Genomic DNA, 26479 nt, shown 5'->3' on the forward strand with positions numbered 1-26479 from the left:
GGAATCAAAAATCAGATCCAATCTGTAGTTCCAGTACAGTACAATACAGCTGCGGGGCTGGATCTGGGCATGCAGCCCATTTAACACGGCAGGAACCTTACTGGATGCAAAGATTACACTAAGAAGAGTTCTGTCTGCCTAAGAAGCATGCCCATTAGGCAGCCATTCAGCAAACAAAGCACACTTGTCCCACAGTTTTCTTTGACAACTTGAGGCAGCAGAGTATAATGGACACAATGCACGTCCTGACCGCTGCTCGGGAACGGGGTGTTTTTATTAAAGTCTGGTAATGGCACCTTCGCACTTAACATGGAAGTATCTGTTCTCTGCATGTCAGACACAGACAAGCTCCCTGTCGGGTCACAACAGCTGCAGGTTTCATGATATGTACGGATACTGAACGATCTGCTGAATTTGGATTTTGAACAGCCCCCTCTACACTTTGACTCAGGTCCTGGTTCAAGCTCATCTCTAGCGCTGTTGCAAGACACAGCTTGATTTTTCAGGTCCCAGGGAGCATTCACAGCGAGTTGCGTGGGGAAAAAAAACGTCTGTTGATTTGAGAGCAGGGCAGACGTGATGGGGAAGTAACAGAGAGTGATTAACACTGGCTTCTACGACATCATGTGTACACTGCTCAATGGAGGGCTTCTGCATTCTGATGCTAGCACTCAGCAGTCTGAGTACAGGGTTTACCTGTGGTGAGCAACACGTGGAGACAAAACTCATCTCCTGGGACCAGGCAGCAACAGGAATCAAATATCGAGGGCCTGATTCTCCTGTGCCCCACCTGTGCAAAGCGGCTGTAAAATGCTACCCCCTTGGGAGATGCTTGCTTTACCCTTGCTTTTTGTAAGTGTAAACGACAATGCAAAGCGCAAAGCAGTGCAGAACTGAGCTGGCAAAACCTCAGGTGATCCTTTGGCCCCCCCCCCCTTCCCCCGTTATGTAAATCATTGTCCATCGTAGCTAAGGTAAGAAAACGCCACTAGGTCCCAGCTGTCCAAACACAGCAGAACACTGCAGGTCCATAACCCTAATGGGCGGCCATATTTTGGATGTACTGTACATGCACCTTGTACCCGTGTAACACACTGTCCGCTTGGCAGTATCTTCAACTGCCTGGCCGCCTGGAAACGTGGCAGCCAGTCCAGTGTCTTCCACAGCCCTTACAGGCAAGCACATTTCATCTTTTTGGCTAGGGGAGAGTAATTACATTACTGACATCCTAAATCAGTCTAAAGCAAGGACTAGCTTCTCAGCTGGGATAAGAGGTGGAGCACCACTGAACGTAGTGGATCACATACTCGGTTGATGTAAATCAGGATAGCTGTATTGAAGCCAAGAGGCTGGATTTGCAGCTGATGGAAACTGGCACAGCTCCACGGAAGACAAGGGAACTATATAAGTCAAGGGAGGTTCTGGCCACAAATCCCCTATGTCATTCAATCCTAGACCCCCCATATCAGGGAGCGTGGCTCTCCTGCTCTAAACTCCGGATTTTCAGCATCCCTTTGCCAGGCTTCCTTGGAAACAGCCACCTCCCCGGCTAGCTTCTCAACATACCTTTTAAATTTGTAGATTAAAAAAACAGCCAAGCCGACAAAGACCACAGACAACAACATCAACATCGCCGAACTGCTGTGTCCGGTGCTGGAGTCCACGAGAGGCGCTGCAAAGAGAAAGGGCAGATAGTTATATTGGGAAGCCATTAACCAGGGGGGTCTGGGCACCAGGCAGCCGAACCTGGTTCTCTCTTTGCAGCATCTGCTTTCCTATCATCGCTGTGTGGGACATGCTGTTTGAGCAGAGCCAGCTGGTATGAGACAAATCAATTCCCCTGCCTTCGAAAGAGAAGCTCCTATTTGAGTTGGCGATGCCCTGTAACAGCTCCTGATAAAAACGCAGAATCAGGCTGTGCTGAGACAAACTCACTGTTCCCATGTTAACTCTTCGGGCTGTCTCGTTTGATGCTTTCACTGGAGCTGGAGCAGAAGCATAAAGGATTTGAAGGGGGATTCGATAAGACTGGTGCCGAGATGTTTTTATTTTGTTAGCTTATGCTGGAGATGAGCCCAAAGCAAAACCCTCCAACCAAACAGCCCCCTGCTGCTTCCCAAATTCCACAGCAGTTTGCAGCGCTGACCCACCTGTATTGATATGGTTTGGGTGGTTTATAATAGAGTGCATGTAGTGCCTTGTGTGGGTAGCTGCTCCCACCGCTGGTCTGGGGCAGAATTCTCATGGCCTAGTGGTCAGTGTGCAAGACTGGGACTGAGAACTCAGAACTCCTGAGTTTAATCCCAGCACTGACCCTCTAGCTTCTTGCAAATGATTTTAAGTAGCAGCTGAACTTTCCTGAACCTGCAAAGAACATTTGATCCAGGTTCATTATTACAACTCTCCATTGCTTATATAGCACAGTAGACATGGAGGAGTCTACACCAACCAAGCCACTCATGGTCCCTGCCCTGATTCTTACAATCCAAGAGGCGGATACTGCTGGCACCCTGTTCTCAGAACTCCCACGGAAGCACCCAGCCTGCGGAAAGCTTGGCTCAGACTCTCATTCCTGGAAAGGGCTGGACCTCCTGAATCTAAACACTGTAGAGGGAAGGACCTGAAGCAAAAGCTCAGACCCAAACAGCCCTAGACTGTGGGAGGCCGGAAGGCTGTCCAGAATCTTCACCTGGATCTGAATTTTGGCAGTTGCAGTATTTATAGCAAATACTGAGTCCTGAACTTGGGGATCTGGGTACAGATTTGACACTTTAATTCTAACCGGCTGTCCACCCCTGACCATCAGGGTCTATCATTCTCCCCCAGAGGTAACAGTCCGTGAGGGGCTTTTTGTTGATGTGGAGCCTGATGTTCATACCACCGGGAAGGAATTTGCTTCCTAATAAAAGGAATTAACTAGCGTCAGGCTGCCCCCTGCCACCTATGGCCTGAGCAAAGGCAGTAGCTGGGAGAGAGGTCAGGAGCCATGGTCTAAGCTAGTTCTTAGCTCTGAATGTTTCACGAATGAGGAATGTGAATCCCATTATTCTATGAGACAAACTCAACAAGAACCAGAACCCCCATTTCCTTTAATGGGATCACTGAAATATTGCATGGCGGACCTGGCCAGGTACTTGCAAGGGGTGGTCAGCAAGAGCAAAAGCTAAAAGCTCTCCGGCCTCTTATCTCTCGCTAAGAGTGCCACGTCAGGGTGGGCTGCAAGGCTGCCAAAGATTGGAGGGGATGTATTATGATGAGTGAAGATGGAGATGGAGAGCCAGTGCTTAATCTTAATCAGGACTCATTTGTAGAGATGGGTTACTCTCAGGGCAAGTGTTCCTCCGGCAGATGCCTAAATTTCCCTCTCATAAGTTCCATGCTCACCGAAAGAGCAGCAGCTGCCTGTAGAGGACTGTTATAGTGACAATGGAGACGGCTGGGAATTTTGGGGGGAAATGTTTTCTTGTTGGAAAATAAGGATTCATCGCAATCTAAACTTTTCACGTGAATGTATCAGCCTCAATGGAACTTCCATTGGGAAGGTTTCTCAGGTCCAGGTTGGAATTTCTGGACAAAGCCAAAAAGTGAGACTCCAATTGTTAGAGCACTCGTCTGGGGCATGGGAGCCCCATGTTGAAGTCCCTGGTCTGAATCAAGCAGAGCAGGGACTGGAACCTGAATCTCTCACACCCTACGCAAGTACCCCGAACCACACAGGCTATGGGCTATTCTTGGGTGGCTTGGTCTCTCTCCCCCTCCCCAGTGCCCCCACTTCTAATTAGCAATAAGGGCTTGATCCTCACCCAGCTCTAATTAGCAATAAGGGTTTGATTCAATGCCCATGGAAGTCAATGTAAATGCTCCCACTGATTTCCCTGGGCACTAGATCAGGGCCTGATAAAAGATCTTTCATCTGAGTGTCTTAAAAAACTTTACAGATATTAATGCATTAACTAAGCCTTACAATGATGGTATTTTTATAAGTGGGTAAACTGAGGCACAGAGCGGCTACGTCTCACATTTTCAAAAGCGGCAGCAGACTTCGTGTGTCTCAGATTTTGGGCACCCAACTGAAGATACCTTGGGGCTGATTTTCAGAAGCACAGAACACCCCAGCTCCTACTGGCTATGATTGAAGTTGTCGGTGTTCAGCACTTCTGGAAATCAGACCCAAAAGGTGTCCAGTTAGGGGTGCAAAAGATTTGGCCAAGGTGACCCGCCCATGGTCATGCAGAGAGTCAGTGACAGAGCTAAGATTACAGCCCAGGAGGAACCCAGGCCTCTGTTCCATCCACCGGACTACACTGTTTCCCTGACCGATGTCAATAAGTGGTGCAGATGCTTCAAGAACGGAGAGTGAGCAAATACCTTCCAATCTGACAACAGAACAAGGGCCAGTGAACCATCTGCAGAAGGTTAAATTCAGGATCTAACCACGAAGACCAGGGAACCATTCCTTGAGCCCCAGCAGTCACAGTGTGGGGTTTCTTCACCTAACCAAGCCATTTGCCTAAAGCGAGGTTAATCAGCCCTTTCTCTTCTTCAGCTGAGCTACCTAGAGACATGGGAGAGGGTTGGGCTGGTGGAAGCAAGCTCTGAAGCTGGTCAGGCACCTCTGAAGAACATCCCCCTTCCAACGTTGAATGCCTCTCCTTTAAACCATCTCCCCCCTCAAAGCTTAAGTGAACACACTTCCGGCCAAGGAGCGAGAGCTTCACTGATCTAGCCCCTCCTTGGCTGGGACGGTATTAGCTTATCGTGGGAAGCTTTGAGAAAGGAACCAATTTAAAAGGGGGGGATAAACTTTATGAAGGGGATGTTTTTTGGAGGTTCTGATTAGATGTGGGCCTGAACCCATGATCCCCCCATTGCAGCACCCCAAACTCTCCGACAATTCGAGTCCCAATCTGGAGCCAAATGGTGTGGATCTGGCCCTTCTCCAGGGCTGACTGGCTAGTGGAGGGTCCCATGCAGGAAGGGAGAATACCGGGTAACGGGGAGCATACCTTTGCATTAGGAAACAGAGAACCCAATGCCACCCAATTTCGACTGGGTTCTTTTGCTCACAGTGTGGGTTCCTCCTTAAATTCTGGGATGGAGCTAGGATGCAATTGCCAGCCTCTGTTCTCCCTTTGCCACAGCTTGAACGACTAAGAGACTCTCCTCTTTCCCCAGGGTCCATCTATCTATATGCCAGGAGCATGCTGTGGTGTGTCCCTGCTCCTGTGAGAAGTAACGGGGGAAGCACAACTTACGTGGGACTCCACACTTACCTAACGTCAGCTGAGTGACGTACACGATGACTTCGACGCCGGGCTTCAGCTCAAACTGGACCAGGTTCTGGTTGAGAGCATTAAAGAGGATTTCAACAACCTGGTGAACCAATCAGAGATATGTGGGGTCAAAATGGACAATAGTACCAGCACCACAGAACCTCTTGGGACGCATGCAGTCTCTGAAAGCTAAAACCTAACCCGTCCCGCAGCAGGGGGAGTGAGTGTAAGAGCAGTGGGAGGCATTTGCAGGAACTCAGTGTTGTTCCATGTGATTCTCCTGGCACAAAAGGTGAAATTTTAAGACCCCAGGAGTGTGCTATGATGTTTTTACTGGAAGGGAAACCAAGACCTGTAGAGTCCCAGAGTTTAAGACCAGAAGGGAACTCCAGATCATCTGATCTGCTCTCCTATGTATCACAAGAAAGCTAGACTTGGGTAGGAAGAAGATCCTTTGGGATCCCCCTCATTTTCTCCCAATCAACACTCTTGGGGCCTGATCCAGTGCCCGATGGAGTCATTGGAAACCTTCCCATTGAGCTCAATGGAGGTTGGATCAGACCATGGGTCAATAGACCAGTGGGCCAGCCTGGAGACTCTCCTTCCCCCCCCCTGTTTCCAGGCCTGCAGCTCCTGTTAAAGTAGGGGTGGGATCTAGTCCTGAAGGCTGTTTAACTCCCAGCCCACTCCCTCTGCTCAAATGATGGGGGACCTGGAGGGCAGGCTCCTTGTGGGCTGGCAGTCCAGCATGCTGCACAGTGACCTTTCCATGGCGGTGTCACAGTGCACGGATCACTGTGTTGCAATGGAAACAGAACTCACAGAAACCTGGGATCGCTGCAGCATTGCACTTGTCCCTACCCTCTATGACAAAATTCAACCGAAGTCAGAAGGATCCCCACACACGGCTTTCCAAACCCGCCTTCGTGGATCCCTTAGGGACACTGAGCTACACACTTAAGAGACCGACCTTGCTGGCTTTCAAATCGGCTAGTGTCGTCTCAAGGGGATGACTTTGCTTAGCAGGTAACAAGAGCTTCTAAAGATTCTCTGTGGTCCTCCAAGTTTCTTAATGCCTAGTTGCACCAGAGAGAGAAAGCTGTGGGATGCCTCCCACGAAGCTTGTGCTGTGTATCTCGTACACCAGTGGTGCACCGGAGAACACTAGCCAGAGCTAAGCTGCTTTCTCCTGCAGCATTTCACTCCGTGTGCTTTTGTAGAGCTGATTTAATCACTTAGAAATCCTGGTGTGAACATTGTAGCAGCCTGGTGCTGCTGTTTCTAACTCTCCTCTTGCCTGAACATTGCAGTCCCTATTCATCACCGTAATTACCTATTTATCTAAATGGATGGATATTGTAACTTCCAAATATAGTTTGCATGCGCTGATTGCTATTGCAGAATAAAGAGGTCTCCTACCAGTCATACACAAGCAGAAGAGCCTGATTTATTTGTAGTGAGCCTCAGTTCGTTATCTCATTGCTCTGTCCTCTCTCCTTCCATTACTGTCAGGCGTGTAGGGTATTGTCCTCAGGCCACAATGGAGAGGGTACGACCCGGCGGCAGGCACTACTGTAACAGGGTCTCGCCACTGGGGGCGCTATGGACCATGGCATGAGAAAGGTTACGCAGCTCAGCTTCCTTAGAATCCCTCAATAAGCCATTGGGAAAGGCTATTTTTCTTTTTAAAATGGCCTTGCTTAATGAGAAATGTATGGGTCTCCAGCCCTGAAACGTGCCCAGTTCCCCAAGCTCGCTCGAAGTGGCTTCCAATGCTGCCCAGACTCCACATCTGGGCTAGGGTCTATCTGAACGTGGGATAGGCTTCAAGTCAATAGCTGCAGTTGAACAGGAGCACTTCTTTTAGAGAAACGTAAAAGCCCCAGGAGGATTCTGCGTGCAGTGTGCGTCCCCGCAAGGTGTTCTCTGAGCTTAGCTGCATTCTGTGCTGCGACCCCCGCTGCTTACCTGCTCCAGATCGCCTTCGTGGCCTTTCCTCCTCTCCGTCGTATTTTTGCGGGGTAGGATGAAGAGCTCAGCGGAGGTGGGCAGGCCAGGAAATACCGCCACCAAAATCTGCTCATCGGGGATACCAGTCACCTAGGAAGAAGAGCCAGCAGCGGCATTCGAAGGTCACTCAGTGCCTTTTGGTCCTGCCCTCTGTTCTTTCAACCTGTTTACTTCCGAAGAGCTAATTAAGTGGGGGCCAGCGAGCTGCTCCCCGTTGTCTGGGGAGCTCAGGTTCTGTTATAGGTGACATAGCTCTAGTGAGCTGCGATGTCCACTCAGGAGGAACTGTGACGGAAGCTCTTGTACAGAACCACTCCTCCTCCTTAACGTGTAGAGCAAAGGAGGGGCCTGACCATACCCATGGATCCAAAGAACCCAGCCTCTGCGAGGGTTAAATACAGACCTACAGTAGAGCCAGGTTTTTGTACATCTCCTATCTTTATAAAAAGCTGACTCAAAGCCCCAGATCCCAGCAGCCTGTTTCAGCACACCCACTGCTGCACACACAATTGATGGTACCTGAAAAGGAGGGTATGAGCCCATTATGCACTTACGGATCAGGTTTCTGGCCACCCTGATGCCTACTTTTCATGCATAGATGGCTGTCTGGCTGTGTCAGCTGGGTGCGCCCTCACTTTTGTAGGCACCACCAGTTGCATGAGTGTAGCTCAGAGGTTGTAGCTGAATATTTGGTCCCAAGAGGATGCAGAGACAAGTATTCTTAGATTATTTCTATTTTACTTTGCGCCTTCCGGTGCTTGCGATACCAGAAAACAGTCAGACGGTCTTTTTTTTTTTTTTTTTTTTGCAAAGTGACTCTAAATTTGGTAAAGGGGTAAAATGTTCCTGTTTCCTCAGATGAACCACGTTTTCTCACAGTGTGAAAATTAAATTGCTGAAATTCCACCAATGGCCAATTTTCCATGGAGTTTTGCTGCCTGTGAGAACCGGCAAATAGGAATGTTAAAATGTAAAAAAAATCACATTCAGTTTCCAAGAACAGCAGAAAATAAATGTGAAGGAAAAGTACACAACGTTTCTCTTGCTTCGAGCCCATTACAATCAGGAATTTTTGCTTTGATCTATCACCTGATGAGACATAAAAACAGAGTCCCTGGCAGCTTGATAGCATTAATTATTCCATGCCACTTTTATTGTTTTTGCAAGAATTCATGAGCATTAGCTCAGAATGTCCTGGTAAAATCCAAATGAGGATTAGTTACATGCTGTCTCAATGAAGTCCCTCCATCTCCTGCTGTTTTAATAGGATGAGATATTCTTCACTTCCTATCTCAACCAGTTATGTAGGGTTGATATGTGCTCCACTCCACAGGAGGCTAAATATCAGTTGAAAAGACATCTCTCTCATTCCAGTACAGATATAAGATAGATAAGAGCAGTGGTGAGCTGGAACCGGTTGTTAAATTTAGAAGCCCTTTTAGAACCGGTTGTTCCGCAAGGGACAACCGGTTCTAAAAGGGCTTCAAATTTAACAACCGGCCAAAAGTGGCGCCTTAGACGCTGACTCCCTGGGTGCTCCGGGGCTGGAGCCCGCACGGGGAGAATTTGGTGGGTGCAGAGCCCCCACCGGCAGCTCCTCGCCCCGCGCCCGGCCCCAGCTCACCTCCGCCCCGCCTCCGCCTCCTCCCCTGAACGCGCTGCCCTGCTCTGCTTCTCCGCCCCCGCCCCCCCGGCTTCCCGGGGGGGCACAAGGAGGGCCACCTGCACCGCAGCAGGTAACCCTGGGGTAGGGGGCACGCAGGGGAACCGTTCCCTGCCCCAGCTCACCTCCGCCTCCCTGGGCCTGAGTGTGAAGCCGCCGCCTGCTTCTCAGCCCTCCCCGGCTTCCCGCTGAACAGCTGATTCGTGGGAAGCCAGGGGGTGGGGCGTGGAGAAGCAGGACGGGGGGGGCACGTTCAGGGGAGGAGGCGGAGGCGGAGTGGAGATGAGCTGGGGTCGGGCGCAGGGTGGGGAGCTGCCGGTGGGGGCTCTGCACCCACCAAATTCTCCCCGTGGGGGCTCCAGCCCCAGACCACCCAGGGAGTCGGCGCCTAAGGTGCCACTTTTGATGTGATCAGTGGGGGGAGCAGTCAGTCCCCCTGCTCCCCCCCAGCTAAGCTCCCCCGCCCCTAGGAGCCAGAGGGACCTGCCGGATGCTTCCTGGGAGCTGCCCCAGGTAAGCACCACCGGGACTGCCCACCTCGCCCCCCGGCAGGTCCCTCTGGCTCTTAGGGGTGGGGTGGGCACCCGCTACGGTGGCCCACGAGACCCTCCTGCCCGGTTCCAGGGGCAGTCAGGGGACGGGGGGGGGGGTAGATGGGGCAGGGGTCCCGGGGGGGCGGGGCGTCAAGGAATGCAGGTGGTTGGATGGGGCAGGAGTCCCAGGGGGTGGGAGTGAGCAACGACCCCCTCGTCGGGTGAGGAGGGAACCCGTTGTTAAGATTTTGGCAGCTCTTCACTGGATAAGATAGGTCTTTTGACCTAGCACTGATACGCAGCTTCCTGTGGAGTGGAACACAACAGCACATAGCAACATTACACAACTGTATGGGACTTGCTGTGATAGCCGGGCCTACCAATTTACCCTAAGTATGAGCTCAGCTGTAAAAGTGAGTGTAAGTTCATAAAGTGTCACAAGAACCTATAACAGCAAATGTTGAGGGGAACAGGTGCAAAGGCAACGCAGGCTGAATTAGTCCGAACTAAAAGGCCTACTCTTGTAACCCAAGGATTGTGCTAAGATCATGCTTGGTAAACAGGAAAAGTGTTGAGCCAGGAATCAATGAACCAACACTGGTCTGTCGGAAAGTAGGCCTAATAAGTGGAAAAAATAACGAGGGGATGGGACTAGTCCACTCACCACTTCCCCTTGGCGTCCTCAAAGATTGGCTACTGGAGCAAGCTTTGCCATCGCGGCTGCCACCCCCACCGTCCCCTGGGACCTTGGGCCTTCATCATCCTGAGAGCTGTCTTAACCAGACCAGGCCAGAGAGAGAGACCCAGATGATCACCTCCACCAGCTTCAGCTGAATCCTAAACGCCACCTAAAATATGAACTTTTGTGCCCCTACCTCCCCATGTGTCCTTTTCTTTGCCTACCTTATTTCTTCCCTTTCCTCTGTCTTTCCCTCTTCCTTCTCGCTAATAAGAGTCTGGTTTAACCCACCAAGCGTGCATATTTTGCAACACTGCTGTAAGCTTGTGACCAGAAGGAGGCAGCTAAAAGTAATGCCCTACGCAGCCTGATGCTGGTACAAGTTTGTCAGGTCTCAGAGCAGCTGACAAGACCATGTGCTGGGCTTGTGTTTTTCCAGCAGCGAGCTTGCAAGTCAGAGTCAACACCAGAGACAGAAGCTGCTTTTGCTATCTTTGGTGTTCCTTGCTCTCCCACTTTTGCGCGTGTTTGTCTTGTTTTATCTTCTAGGAAACGGGATCGGACTTTAACAACAACAGCTTCAGCACATCTCAGCTATCTTCCTTTTTCCTCCACAGGACAGCTACTACCCTCTTTAATACCATCTAAGAGACTGTCAGACTTTTTTTTTTTTTCCTTCTAAAGATTTTCTCCAACTAAAGGGAAGTACAGCCAGGGACATTGTTAAAATAACAGCCTTATTTAATACTTCACATTTCCAACGCTTTTAAGTGTTTTTCCTTCTTTTCTGTGTCTTCAATAAAAGGTGAAAGGGCTTTTTAATGGTGTGTTTGCCAAGCAGCTTGAGGTCTCTGTATGCCAGTCCCCGAACCTTGTTTAAAACGATTTTATGTTGGACAGGGTCTGGGTCATATTAACATCTTTGATTCTTTGGGCCCATATATCCCACCTAAATTAATACAACAGACAGGAAATAAGGAATATCTTATTCTATTAGCCACTTTACAAATACATTGGGTTTGTAAAGTGCTTTGGGATACTTAAGGTTGAAAAATGCTGAGTACAAATCCCCTAATGAATTTGTTTTACAATTGCTCAGCGTATTAACAGCCTGCTGGTGACAACTCCAGAACGATGGCTTCATTATGTCTGTTCTTTCCCATCCTTTGTTTTTTTTAGCTACTCTGCTATGAAACTCTCTGCATTTTAATTGCCTTTCCATAGTTTGGGAAGGAGAATGGGAACCAGGCACTCACCTGCACTAGAGCTCGCTTGACCACTTTGCTAATGTCTTGTCTCCACTCAGGGATGTCAGGATTGTGGTAATCCAGATTGGGGGAAAATGACAAGAGCTGAGACTGGAAATACTCTGTGGATATAGAGAGAATAATAATAATATTTGGACAGTACATAGGGCCTGATCCAATGCCCAGGGAAGTCAGTAAAAGACTCCCATTGTCATCAATGGCTTTGGATTAGGACCACAGTTCCTTTAGTCAAAGGATCTTAAAGCCAAAGAGACAGACCAACACACTGCAGGACAGAGATACACAGACAGAAGAACACACTGCACTTATAGAGGACCTTTCATCCCAGTAGCATCCCATGACACTTTACAGAGGAAAGGGGAAAGGAAAGAAAGGAGAAAAGAAAGCGCTAAGAGAGGGGGATCCATGCTCCCTTCATCGTGCTTTGGGTTTGCAGTTTGAACATCTAACCCTATGGCCTGCCGCTTGCAGAGCTGCCGCCCGGTAAATAAAGCAGGGTCAGGATGAAATTTGGAGCCAGTGCCTCAAAATGGGTTTGTTCGCTTGCACTTGTCATGCAGTGTGCTCTGCAGAGCAAACACTGACTGTCAGGAACGCTTTTTTCCAAACGCAGGCATGAGCTGTTTGGTCTCCTGGAACCTTGCCAGGAATGGTTAATACCCCAGTAAATCAGACACCAATAGTGCTTATGATACACACATCCAGGGAAGGCTATTCACAAGACGCTGCAAAATTACCTCCTAATTAATTGATAGCTAAAGTGGGGGCATCCCAGGCTGGTTTCAGTGAACAATTTTTTTTTAAAGTACCCAAGCCCAGACCGGTCCTCTGGCCTGCACTGTAATCTCCCCACTGTTGGCACAATCGCCTGCCTCTGGACCTGCCTCCCTGTATCTCTCTGACTCATCCTCTCTTTTCAAGTCTCGTCGAAGGTGTATTGCTCCTTCCTGGCCCACAACCCCCTAATGTCTCCCTCACTATGCTATCACGTGGCTCTGTAATTCTAATGCAGCACCACAAAGTCTAACAGGTTGCACTGGGATGTCTCAGCCTCTGATGCCCTGAATTTGGCTTTCCACAGTCAACAGCAGAGCTCCCTCAGTTGCAGATGTAATGACTCCCTGGATGTGTTTGGACTTGGGGCCTTCTCCATCACAGCCTAGATGTCTACCACTTGAGCTAAAGGGATAACTCCATTGGGTGGTAGCAGCAGTAGGTTGTTATCCTCTAGAGGACCAGCCACTGCCGGAGGACACAACACAAGCTCTTCCAGTACGTTAGGGAGTCAGGTTTCCACCACACCTAGAGCTTGTGCCCCTGAGGCCAGCGTTGGAGGAACCGTTAGCCATGCTGCAAGGCATTCCTCAGTGTGAATTTTTAGGGGGCTATTTTGTTTTCTTTTGAGGTTTTGGTTTCCAGGTTGGCTTGTTGACTCTGGGCATTTCAGACCAGCGTTCTTATGGAGGGTGGGATGGTTTTGAGCCATTATGATGTCTGGAGGTTTCAATAATTAGCATACAGAACCCAGGTGAAGCGGCCAACATTAAACATAAACTCTTTCTGGAGCAGGGACTTCTGGGGCATTTTGTGATTCACGTGTGTACTGTGAGAGCATCATGGAGTCCTGAGCTCTGGTCAGCAACTCTAGGCACTGCCACAATACAAATAAAAGAATGTCAATAATAATTTCCCAGGGTGGCCTTGGGGCTTGGACATGGACTGGGACTTGGAAGACATGCATTCTATTCCTTGCTCTGCCACTGGACTGCTGGGTGACCTTGGGCAAGTCACATCCCTGTTCTGTGCCTCAGTTTCCCCCTTGGTAAAATGGGGACAATTACATTGACCTCCTCTGTAAAATGCTTTGAGATGTACAGATGCAAAGCCTATAAAAGAGCTAGGTATTATAATACGCAGGTAAAATTAACTTGACAATAGCATCAATGAGGAATGCCACAAATGTTGCCATAAAAACCACAGGTCTTGTCATGCTTTTAATGGCAAAGGCTGTCCTTTCTTTTTAGGTGCCATAGCATTATTAAATAAAACACACGTGATAGAAAAACAAAAGGCAAACAAAGGCTAGGCCTGCACTACAAACCTCGGTATGACTACATCGCTCAAGGGCGTGAAAAATCTACACCCCTGAGAGATGCAGTTATACCGACCTAAGCCCTGGTGTAGACAGCACTCTGCTGACGGGAGGGCTTCTCCGACAGACATAGCAGCATCTTCACTAGCATGCTATAGTGGTGCAGCTGGGCTGCTGCAGCTTTTTAAGTGCAGACCTGCCCAAAGTGAAACCGACTTTTGTATGGTGAACTCAACCCAGCTTCCAAGTCTTCTGTGCTTCACCCTTCACCAACGTGCACAGTGTAGTGTTTCCAACCATCCATCCGAAACCAGAGAGCAGGTTCATATATGACATCTTCCACCGTGGCTCACAGACAAGGGATCAAACTGGTGATCGCCAGCACTAAACGTATGGGCTACTACAGCTTGACTTTAGGAGCTCCACTTCGCTAGATACTGCTCTACAAGACTCATATCCTTTGTGTACTGGGCACAGAGGGGCACCTCTAACATATTCTCCCCAGTGGGTTGCAGATACTCAGCACGTGTTCAAGCTCTGTTGGATTCGTTTCCTGAAGAAACTTATTTCCCAGTTCCAAAGACAACGATTTCCCAGAAATTTACAATGCCTCTGACCACACTTGAAATGAGGCTGATTAAATACAGATTTACTTACATAGGCTAATAGTAACTGTGTGCTATTAAATCATGTTAGCAGATTATTAAAATCCACTGCATTTCCCCAGCTACACAGTTGATAAATACATATTTATCCGGTTGTTAAATCTCAACAGCTAGCTTTCTAGTAGCCACATGAGCATTTATTCAACAGGTACTCGTTGGAACGAGACAAACATTCAATGCAACCTCCATCATCTGACGCTCACATATAGCAAAACCTTGCTGTCCGAGCAGGGCCATGTTCCTCACATTAGCTGGTGAGAACTGGATAATGGAAGCAGAGGGCGGCACAGGGAGAGAAGTCTATGATGTTCTGGGGGTATCCCCTCCATATGCCTGACCAGGACTCTGGAATGGCCCCGCTGCGAATCCAGTCCAGGATTTGTATTGTGCCCAGTGCAAGCAGGAACTGCCGAGGTCCAGTAAGTGCTGTGTGGATTCCCACGCAGTGCAGATATGAGCTATAAAGCTCAGAGTTATGTATCTTACTGTGAAGTCCTAGGCCCAGATCCTCATAAGAACATAAGAACAGCCATACTGGGTCAGACCAAAGGTCCATCAAGCCCAGTATCCTGTCCTCTGACAGTGGCCAATGGCAGGTGCCCCAAAGGGAATGAACAGACAGGTTATCATGAAGTGATCCATGCCCTGTCACCCAATCCCAGCTTCTGGCAAACAGAGGCTAGGGACACCATTCCTGCCATTGATGGACCTATCTTCCATGAATCTATCTAGCTCCCTTTTGAACCCCGTTATACTATTGGCCCTCACAATACCCTCTGGCAAGGAGTTCCAGAGGTTGACAGTGCATTGCCTGAAAAAATACTTTCTTGTGTTTGTTTTAAACCTGCTACCTATTAATTTCATTTGGTGGTCATTTCAAAGGTAGTAAGGTACCTAACTCCCATTGATTTCAAATACCCCCTTGATTACAATGGGAATTAGAGGATCTGGAGCTCAGTGCCTTGTTTTTTTTTGAAGTTCCCAGTAACCTGGGAAATAACAGAGGCCAGGGCAGAGTCCCAGACCCAGAGGAAGCAGTATAGCAATTTAACTAAAGAGCTTTGCTAGATGGATTTTGTTAATGTGCTTTAACCAAATCGCTCCCTCTTGGGATCCTCGCTCAATCAAACCTGCTCTCTGGTCTCGTTTACAATTGGGGAAGCTGGCCAACAGGCCCCAGAGTCAGAGGATCCTCCAAACACGTCAAGCCCTGATAATCCAGGACCCTGTCCCTGGGGTAATCAGGCTTGTCCTGTACTGAGATTCAATAGGGAAGCCACTGCCCGCTGTCTTCCGCTGGACTCTGGAAGACCCTTGGGTTCTGCCTGCCCCCTGCTTGAGCTTTGCTTGCAACTGGTGGAGCATACCATGCACTGCGATGTCCTTGGTGTCCTGGAGGAGGGCACTCCCAGCAGAGACTTGCACCGTGATGGTGTTCATCCCCTCGGTGGCGAAGGTGTAGGAGACGCTGCTTTCTAGGGTGATGAGGGGCTGCAAAAGCCAAACACAAGCAATGATGACAGAACCGCATTCTAGGACTGGGGTTACAGTATCTTCTTGGACTCGCAGCAATGACACATGGAACTGCCATTTTATCCATCCCACCACCAGCTAATACAGCATTGCTCCTCAGGGCTTTCTGCATTTACACATGTCTCAAGTCATGGCCCTTCCCAAACTTCCCTTATGGAGACTCTCCCACAGCCAGGTACATCTCTGACTATTCCAAATGGTTCCTGAAATTCAGCCTAAAAGTTTCCTTTTGCTGAACTGCATCCCCTTCCTCCTAGTTATACCCAAGTAGAGCACAATGAGCAACTCCACAGTTGGAGTGATAATATTTGCAGAATGCAGTATTCCTCCCTCCCACCCCACAGCTCTTGGTTAGCCAAGCGATCTACAGAGATGGCCTTGAATGAGAGTTTGGAGCCAGGTCGGACCCCCGCGTACTTCCCCCAAAATATCCAGACCCAAGCTATGGCAGTCATGCCTAACTCAAGCTAGATGTTTAACTCTGCCTTTCTATCTCAGTAGCTCTGTGGCCCTCATCACTGTCGTTTCCGAGGACTTGACATTAATACATGGATCATCACGGCATCCCTGTGAGGGAGCCAGGGTGGTGCAGTGGCTGGAGTGCAGTAGTGGGCCTCAGGAGACTTGCATTCTACTCCCTGCTCCGCTAGTGGGTGACGTTGGGCAGGCTGCTTTGCCTCTGTGCCTCAGTTTCCCCAACTGTAAAATGGGATTAATGACACTGATCTCCTTTGTGAAGTGCTTTGAGATCTACTGATGAAAAGTGCGAGGCATTATTATTATCCTAAATAGAGATGAGAGCTGAACCACAGAGAGGTTAAGTGACAGCCAAAGTCACAAGGGGAATCTGTGGCAGAGCCAGGAATCTGACCCCTTTGTCCCACTCCAGTGCCTTGGCCACAAAACCAGCCCCTTCCTCGTAAATAAATCCACCCAGACCCTTTCCTTCACATCTCTCACATTTTATTCCCATCAGAGGGTCAGTTTGCCTGAGTGGGATGAAGTTAATCCTTTATTTCACAGCAGTGGATGAGTCATGCCATTTGACTAGTCAAATCTGAGTTTTACTTGGCATGGCTCAGGCTAGCAGTGTTTGCTCTCCTTGGGGAATGCAACCTTCCTTTGCTCAAGACGCTTGGGCATCACCAAGCAACAGCAGGCAGATCCCCTTAGCCCAGATGTTCTGGTCATACGGGACTCAGAGACCGAGTGAGTGAACTTGTCTGGTCACTCTAGCCCTATAGTGTTTATGCCTAGTGAGCTATACACTCACTACATGGGAGAAGAAGAACAGGGTGCTTCTAAACCGCGGGGAACATTAGCAATTGTCCGACAGGTTACCAGCCATGATTCCATTCCAAAATAACAGCAGCTAATGTTGTCTTCAAAACTGCCTTTTTCGTGTGTGTGCCTGCACTGGATGTTGTATTATTAAGGCTGATTTCACCTGCATCATGGTGTTTTAACATTCAGCCAATTCCTTCAATTTAATTCAAGCGTCAAGGCCTGGGAACTAACTCTAAATTAAATCAAGTCGTTTAAGGTTCATTTGCACAAACATATTATTAGACAGCCGGACACATTTATTAAACCGAACCTGCGTTAATCCAAGCAAACTGGCCTTTGGTTATATTGCAAAAGCAACAGACCAGCAGTTCACTACAGTGGCTCTGTCTGGTGTTGGGGGGTGGGGGGGAGAATGAGCCTTGTCCAGGGTGTGCTTAATATGGAAGTTGCTCTGCAGTGGCGCTCTTTAAAGAACGGTTTGCGTGTGGGGCAAAGTTTGCCGTGCACTGATGGGATTGCAAAGCTGCATAAGAGGTGTTAGGTGCTGTGACACCTTGGGGCCTAGATTCACCCTTAGATCTTCTCGAAATGGCAGGTGGCCTGAGCAGGGAAGGGATGTGCGAGTTTGCGCGCACAGGGGTGTCTCTGGAACTCCCAGCAGAATCCCTGGGTAGCGCAGCCTGTCCTTCCTTGGCTTTCGCCTCCAGCCCCAACAGGGAGCAGCTGGTACAAGGACGTATAAATCACCCCCAACTCTAAGACAGCAGGCGTGTATCCCAGGTGCAGCCCGCAGCTGTACTTTGAGCCAATTTGTTCCTAAGAAAAGCAGCCCTTTTGCCTTGAATTAGCTGCAGATCCCTGACCCACAGCTGTGCACATTAAGCAAGGATTGGAGCAGGATCCCACATGCCCCGTGACATGACTTAGTGTAACCCACACACCTCCTTGGTGTGGTGTTCTGTCCCATCTAGTGGCAGCGAGACCACTTAGAGAGAGATCTAAAATGAGTCTGCTTTATAGCCTTAGCTAACAGCCAGTTGGCTTTTGGCTCACGTGGTAGAGGCTCATGCACTAAGCTCCCAAGGTCCCAGGTTTGATCCCGCCTGCCGATGACCGGGGTCTGTCGGCATTACATTAGCATAACCCTGCAGTCGCAGGCACTAATGAGACGGAGGCTGGAAAGCCTGTAGGCAGGAGGTGTTTTACCTAGAGAGTGCAGCAGGAGCTCGAAGCCAGCACGGCCGTGGTGTTGCAGCAGAGCCGAAGGGCTGTGCTGGAGGGCAGAGGGCAGTTCTGGAGCGTGCCGGGATTTGCATATCTGGGAGCCAAATGAGCTCAGCAATACAAAATGGCTCGTGCTGCCATTGGCTGCCTCCCGCTTGATAGCATTCACGAGAGGATCCAGATAATGCTGCTCAAGCTTGAATATCCATGGAGCTAGAAGGGATTGGTGCTGCAGAGAGGAGCTAAACCCCATGCTCCTCTCCCTTCTGCCCCCACCCCTCCGAGAGCCCCTTCCCATGCAAAGGTTGCTAAAGAGGGGGGGATACTGCTGCAGAGAGGCAGATTCCCCCTTCTGAAGAGAGGGGCCCCAAGCTTTGATCCCAGGAAGAAATGGATGGTAATAGGGTCAGCTGCCCCCGCACCATCCAGACCCTCCCGCCAGGAGTCTGTCCTTCTGCATAGGCCTGGTGGCTTCCCCCCTGCTGACTCTGGCCCTGCAGGAGTCTTGCACGCCCTCTGCAGTCTCTCTACAATCTCCTGAGCTTCCCCTCTCCATCATCCTCCTGGGGCTCTTTGTAGGGCCATCACCCTGATCTCTGCCAGGTGTGCCTCATTCTGTCATCAGGACTGGCGAGCTCCAGCCCCTAATGGCCGAGCCACCCCGGTACAAGGACATAGAGAAGAATAAAAAGATGAGTCATCCTTGTAAAACATTCACCATTTCCGTCAGGAAGAGTCAGCAAATGCATGATCCCTGAGTGCGAAAATCCATTGTGCAACCATGATCAGTTATTTGCATTCTCCCCGGTAACACCCTATTATTACCCCTGTGGCTGTTGTCACGCAAGACCTAAACAAACACACAGGGGTGTGTGCTAAGGCTGCAACTATCCGAGTCACCCCTCTGCATTCAGAGTGCCCTGCTCATTTACTATCACACATCAGAGTTGGGGAGAGAGAGAGAGAGGGTGCCAGTGCCACATCTCTGTATTCCCGTTGCCATCCGTAAGCCGAGTGCTGTGAAGCAACAGGGCACGATTCTGGGGCATGGGTATATTTGTACCATATCCTGCTTTCAGGGCGAGGATGTAGGCAACAGCTGGCCATGGATTAAAGTCTACAGGCAATTCTGGATCCCTGGGTTGCCACAGGTGAAAGTGACACAAAATGACACCTTCTTCAGAAAGCCAACCCCAATTTCCTTAACAGAATCTGATGAGACTAGAGAGATGACTGATCATCTTGCTGTATTACTAGCATTAACTATTTTTACTCCGTGCATTTCTAAAGTATCCCTCGCCATGGCATCTATATCGGCCTATACTGTCCATGGGTTCGAGGTTACACCGAACGGCACAGGATTCCACTGGAAACCAGTCGCTTACAGATCTGAGACTCTGCAAACAAATTGCAGAACTGTTAGAGCTGAGAAGAGATCTTCAGCCACTTAACTCCACTTTCCCATCCTTATCTTATTTTTAAAGGCTCAAATGTTCATACCCCATTCTTAACATGCCCTCCAGTTTTGCAGGCACAAATGACTGCAGGCACAATTTTCCACCTGCAATTTATACTGCTTTGATGTCTAAGGTTATGTCTTCCCAGCAAAAATAGGTGTATTTTTACATCAAGATAGCTAACTTGAGCACTTGCCTTGATGTAGCTAGTCAAGATCAATCCCAGTTGGGGAGTATAGCTATCTCAAAGTAAAAACCACACTTTCTTTGCCGTGAAAACATAGGCTTAGTTCCTGACTGCACTTGTGAATCACGGATGCAGACACTGAAGTGACCAAAAACACCTTCATATATACTGGTGGACACAAAATTGCAACCACATTATTTATCTTTGCAGTTTACACCTGCATAAAAGGACGGCAGTGTCTGAAACTGTAGCCCACAGGTCTCTCAAACAATGGAACCTGCATTAAAGAGCATCTCCAGTCGGCAGTCTCCTGACTTATTCCTTTAGAAACATCTCCAAAATCTCCTGTAGAATTCATTCCAACTTTTCAAAAAGAGATCCTTTGTAGTAGACAACTGATTTTTGCCAATCCCTTTGCTTAAGAGAGGTTTCGCTTTTATCTTTAATTGTGCTCATGGCTCTGAATAATAGGCATGGTCAGGCAGGAACAGTTCACTGGGAGCCTAGCTTGACTTTCTAGACAGCGATAGTTATTTGAATACCAGCGGCTTTAAAGTACTGTGTTGGAATCCAGCATTATACACTATATACTGGTATATAATGGAAACACCGATGGTTACTTGAACACCAGCAGCTGTTAAATGCTGTGTTGAAACCCAGCATTATCCAGTATATAGTGGTGTATAATTTTGTTAAGTTGCAAGCAAACTCTGGTAATAACAATGGTCTGCCAAGCACAATAATAAGCAGCGGCAAAAATGTAATGACTCCTGCAGCACCCCCCACAAGGGGAAAAATAAATAACAATGGGCAAAGCTCAGATACCGAACAAACTTTTTTAGATCCAGGGGAAAAAACCCAGCAAGAGCAGCATGTTTTCATTGCTGCTCAAACAATATTCTGCCCTGCCAAGCCACTGAAGTAAGTACAATATGATAAAAAGGGACCGTACCTTGGTGCTGTTACCAAACCACCAGAAGTAGGTAAGGGTGCCCGATTGACTCGGCCATACCACCGCAGTAAGGTTGACTTCCTTATTCCTAATGGCAACGAAGGGTACATTCAGATGGACATGCTCCACTGGACCTGCAGGAGGTGATCTCATTATTACAGGCATCTCAGTAAGTCCTCCCTGAGCAACGTTCTACAATGACGTAAAGCAAAATGCTCTCCTTTTTGAAGTCAATGGAGTTCCACCAGCATAAATGTGGTGCAATGGAGAAGATTACTTAATGACAGAAGATGGTACCAGATTAACAGCCCTGTAGACTCAAATTCTTTGTTGAGCTTTTATAGGGTTGCATCATAGGAGGCAGGTGTGCAAGCTTCCCCCATGCAGCCTAACCACTGTGTCTCAGACTTGGAGCTGGGATGCACAAGCTGTTAGGGTTTTACAGAGTGATTTAGGCTCTCTACCCATTAAAACCTTGGCCTGTTGGAGCCAGCTGGAATGTTGCTTTTTATAACGTGGACATCTGTCTGCTAGGAACCAAACTGAAACCTACCAACTCATTGCACAGGTCACCAAACAGCTCTCAAATAGCTAAGGATTTCAATCTCACCAGCTAAGCTGGGTACTGTAGGTGAAAGGGCCCATAACCCATTACCAACCTTCCAAGCCATGTCGGATGGACAAATTTCCACCCTTGATTAAACAAACCTACATACCAGGGATGTGCAAAATCAGTCCAGCTAGGGTTTTATATGGTTGTTCATCATCATTGTATCTGAGCACCAAGACACATCAGAAAAGACCCTCCAGAAAAGACCCTCCAGCCACTCTTTAAACTGAAAACAGCCCTCTTTCTTCATGATTTGAAACCAAAACCCCAAACATTTTCAATATTATTAATAATAGTATTCCAGAAGTGGCCAATATCCACAGTTATGGTCCAACGCCACCTTGTGCTAGGCGCTGTACAAACAGAACAGAAAGATGGGCCCACCCCAAAGAGCTTACAATCTAAGACAAGACAAGAGGTAACAGGTAGCTACAGACAGACAGACAAAGGAGCACAAGGAAACTATGATACAGTACTGGTCAGCATAATAGCCAGTGGTCAGAGTTTTTTGTGGGCGTCACAGCAAAGGATGGTTTTAAGGAGGGATCTGAAGGAAGAGAATGAGGTAGTTTTGCAGAGATCTATGGGGAGCTTTTCCCAAGTGCAAGGGGCAGAAAGCACAAAGATACTAATTTGAAAATGTAACTAGTGAGTGATTAATATTAATAATATTCGACAAGCCTCTGAACTTGGTATTAACTGCGTCATGAAGCAGAAATACCAAAACGTTCCAAGAACATTTATGCTTGAGGTATTCATGACCTGATCAAAGCCAGGTACTAATAAGAGTCTTCTGAAAGTGTTTGGTCTCATGAGATTTCCAGAGCAAGGAAGTTTGAATAAGTCTGGCCAAGCATCTAAACTTCTTGCTCCTTTTTGATCAAGAGCTACAGCTGGGAACTTTTGGGGGTCAGCTGTCATTGGTAGTATTTTCTTCTCTACTTTTGGTAATTGGGCCATCTTTATCTTTCTATAGTAAGGGTTCTGAGAAGAAGCACGAGCCGAGAGTTAACCAGATAACCTCCCTTGCTTCTGGAATGGTCGAAAAGGTGACGATGCAGCAGGAAATCTTGTCACAGCAGCAAATGGCCAGAAATAACTCTAGTGATCACTCCCAGTGCATGACAATTGAGAATTCAGTTCCTCGCCACAGAAATAAAAAGAACAAGAGGAAAAAAACAGATGGAGAAAACGCTAACGTTATTGGTTGGAACTTCAGCTTTTTCTCCATCTGTTTTCCCCCCGCTTCTTGCTTTATTTTTTTGTGGGGGATTGAATTTAAATTGATAATTGAGATGCACTAGGCATGCTGGCATGTTGCTGATTATGTCTTATCGGTGATGTTCAGATCTGGTAGTCAGATGGACCACTACTTTTAGAAAGGAAAGGTGGGTTTGTAGATTATGCTTGGCGTGGGGCTATATAGAGCTAGGTCTGATTCCCAGTTCTGCCACAGACTCCCTATGTGACCCTGGGCAAATCACTACATCTCTCTGCCTCACTTTCTCCTCTCTCCTTCATCTACTTGGCTTGTAAACTCTTTGCAGGGCAGGGACTGACTCCTACTATGTGTACGTACAGCACCTAACACAATGGGACCCCAGGCTTGGTTGAGGCCTTGGGTGCTGCAGTTATCTCCTTTTGAGGGGGAAAACAAGGTAGCCAGACATCAGACACATGCACTAGCTTTCCAGGAGTGAAGGAGTTGCCCCAGTCTCTCAGATGCTCAGAGAACACAGGTTTCAGGCCTCAATATACCCTGAGCTGGGGTGTAGTGAGGAGGTCAGTGGCAGGTGGGGGTGACAGAGGGCGGCCTGGCAGAGGAGAGCGGCGAGCCAGCAGCAGGATGAGGAGGGCAGGTGCGGGTCTGGCTCCGAGTGGGGGAGTGAGGAGGCAAGCAGGGGTGTGTGTGATGAGGCGGGAGGCGAGTGCGGGGGGTGAGGAGGCGGGAAGCAAGCGAGGATGCGGAGAGGAGGTGGACGGGGGGAAGGGGGTGAGCAGCGAGGCGAGTGGGGGGGGAGCCCTGGCGGAGGAGTAAGGAGGTGAGCAGTGAGTGGGGGAGTGAGGAGGGACACAGGAGGCAGGCGGGGGCTGAGGAGGTGAGCGGTGGGTGCATGGGCAGCAGGTAGAGCCCCCCCTTTGTGGAGGCTAGCCCCCGACCCCACCCCTTCTGCCCACGCTCCCCCGCAAAAAACCCCAAAACCTTACATAAAAATAAAAATTTTTAGAAAAAGGTGACAGTGCGGCCTCCAGCCAAAGTTGGTGGCTGCACTCTGAGGCCACCAAAAAAATCGTTGCTAGAATGCCGGCTCTAAACTGTCTCTCAGCCAGTGGGCCGTGACCCCGGAGCTTATGAAAGGCAATCGGGGGGGTGTAAGGCAGTGAAAATTGTATTGTAATCTTAGGCAAAGAAAATCTCATTCCCCCACACCCCATCCACCTTTAACCCTTCAAGATCAAGTGCTCTTTGTCAATCTCTTAAAACGTACACACACACACACACACACACACACAAGTTGTATAGGTTTAACATTAATAGCGTTGATACATTTTTTGGTCTTACTTTGATAGCAAACATAAAGGGGTTATGCTAGCTTGAGAAACGCTGGTCTGTAGCCCATAGGGCTAGCTTTAGCCTTTATTTTATTCAGCTGTAATGCAAGTAACCTACAGGCCCGTATCCTGTAAGACACTAGCTTCTGCAGTCAGCATAAGGCTTGAGGCCTATAAACTTTGGCACAGATAAATGGCCTAATGGTCACCCCTAAGTTTTGGGGAACTGGAAATAGTGTGTGTAAGAGGAAATTTTGTCCATAACAACACCAGCCAACCACAGGAACATGAGCTAACATTGGCTTACACTGACGTTTAACCTTTCCAGACTACTGTACCCCTTTCACGAGTCTGATTTGTCTTGTGTACCCCCAAGTTTCACCTCACGTAAAAACTACTAGCTTAAAAAATCAGACACAAAAATGAAAAAAATACACACTATTCTTGAAAATTTGCTTACTTTCTCATGTTTTCCATATAATTATAAAATAAATCAATTTGAATACAAATATTGAACTTACTTTTCAGTGTATAGTATATAGAGAAGTATAAACAAGTCATTGTCTGTATGGAATTGTAGTTTGCACGGACTTTGCTAGTGCTTTTTATTTAGCCTATTGTCAAACTAGGCAAATATCGACATGAGTTGATGTACCCTCTGGAAGACCTCTGTGTACGCACAGGGGTACATGTACCCCTGGTTGGGAACCACTGGAATATGACATCTGCAGATATCTGACCACAAGAGTGCCATGAGAACAAACTGACGTATATGATAATAAGTTGAGATCATTAATATACTGACCTATAGGAGAAGAGCACCCCAACATTAGTAGGGTGAGGAAATACAAACAAGGAAGAGGGGAGAAGTCGCTACTGAATATGCATTAGACATAGTGGCATCAGTGTAACATGTTCTAAAAAGTTCTATCCCAGCCTGCAGGCTGGAGGAGAGAGAGATGTAACCCTTGGGAGGTGCCAGAATGGTGCCCACTGGTGATGAGCAGGAAGGTGATGGTGATGGAGAAGATAATGGCTAACATTTCAGGTTGCTCTGCAAGGGATGGCATGAGTATATGGATGTTCAGATGTATGTTTTGTATTGTCTCTACCTACCTTGCTGGGTGAGAGTATTTGTGACTTTGCTAAAGGTAATAATAAACGATTGTAAGTACAGAAGGGTTCCTAAAGTGTGAGTGTTGCAACTGTGCACATCGGGGTTCCCAACTGAACAGTAATTTTAATAATACTGGGCCTGATCTTGGGACAAGAACCTGTCAATCCTCAAGGTGATAACTGGGAATTTTAAGTAATCAATATAATTAACACATAATCTTTAGATCAAGCTACATGTCTTAAGGCACAGTGATGGGGTCTAAGAGGACAAGGGAGAAGAAGACAGAGTGGCTCAACAGGGCTACGTGAGTCCCCGGCTTTAGAATCTCAATATCGAACAGCAAATCCAATAATAAAATTAAATAATCCCTGAGCAATGGGTTGCTATTACTGGCTAACAACTACTTTTGTTAGCTAATGGCCCAAGGTGATGCCAAGAGCAGTTAACGCTCCAATAACTGGATGTTAAATGCAGTTGTGCTTGATTTTGAGGGAATTACGAGCATGATACAAGATTCGAGGGACATTTTTCTCTTTCACACACCTAGCTCGGAGTTTAAAATCGATCCTCTCCACAGGCTCTTGGCCATTTGGAAACTTTAGATAAGGGTACCCCTCGGGGAGCACAGCAGGAGGGAGAGAAGGTGTATTTGCAGGCTGAGGGTGAAGATAATGGAGTTTTATGAACTTCCATCAGGAACTTGGATTGAAGGGTATAGCAGTGACTGCAGCAGGAGCTCTCAGACTAGGTGGTCTAATGGTCCAAGCACAGGGCAGAACGCTCCGATCTCCTGAATTCTTATCCTGGGTGCTACACTCATTCACTCTCTTCTATGGCATTAAGAAAGTCACTGAACTACTCTGGATCTCGGCTGCCCAATGTGTAAAATGGGGTTAATGATCGTGACCTCCTTCACTCGCATTGGAGAGGATAAAATAGCTAATGTTTGTCAAATACATTAAATATGGGAAGCACTATACAAGTACTTCCATATTATTAACGCCCCAGAAAATGTTACAGGCCTAATGGCTTTGCGATATTTAAGCAACATCGCCAATCCCAAACAGTCAAAAATCATGACACAGACCCAAAAATCAGGATAATAAAAAAGAACAATATATTTGGAGTTTGTTTTATTTTTCTTCTGATTTCTGAGCCTTTAGAATATGCTTGGATCCCATTTTCAAGCTTTTCTTGAAGCCATGAGGCCTAGAAATTTACTTGGTTTCAAAATGAAAGCTGAGATTTTAACATAGTCACATGACTTTAGGAACTGGGGCTTTCAGAAAAGAGCAAATATCAAGAGCAGAGGTTCATAGAAATCAAGATTTCTGTCCCACTGAAAAGTCCAATATTTCTGTATTTGTTTTCGTCCC

General features: G+C 48.0%; 1 protein-coding gene across 1 annotated transcript in view; it reads right to left on the reverse strand.

Moving 5' to 3' along the window:
* LOC141991181 (VPS10 domain-containing receptor SorCS3-like) overlaps nt 1–26479 on the reverse strand; it is a 468227-nt gene that overhangs the window by 6377 nt on the left and 435371 nt on the right. Inside the window, exons 20-25 of the mRNA XM_074959394.1 lie at nt 20824–20957; nt 15551–15674; nt 11415–11527; nt 7242–7373; nt 5274–5373; nt 1567–1672 (exon numbers count right to left, since the gene is read on the reverse strand). Of these exons, the coding sequence (XP_074815495.1) occupies nt 1567–1672; nt 5274–5373; nt 7242–7373; nt 11415–11527; nt 15551–15674; nt 20824–20957 (709 nt within the window). The remainder of the gene's footprint in view (nt 1–1566; nt 1673–5273; nt 5374–7241; nt 7374–11414; nt 11528–15550; nt 15675–20823; nt 20958–26479) is intronic.

This window comes from Natator depressus, chromosome 7, assembly GCF_965152275.1.
Source record: "Natator depressus isolate rNatDep1 chromosome 7, rNatDep2.hap1, whole genome shotgun sequence".
NCBI lineage: Eukaryota > Metazoa > Chordata > Testudines > Cheloniidae > Natator > Natator depressus.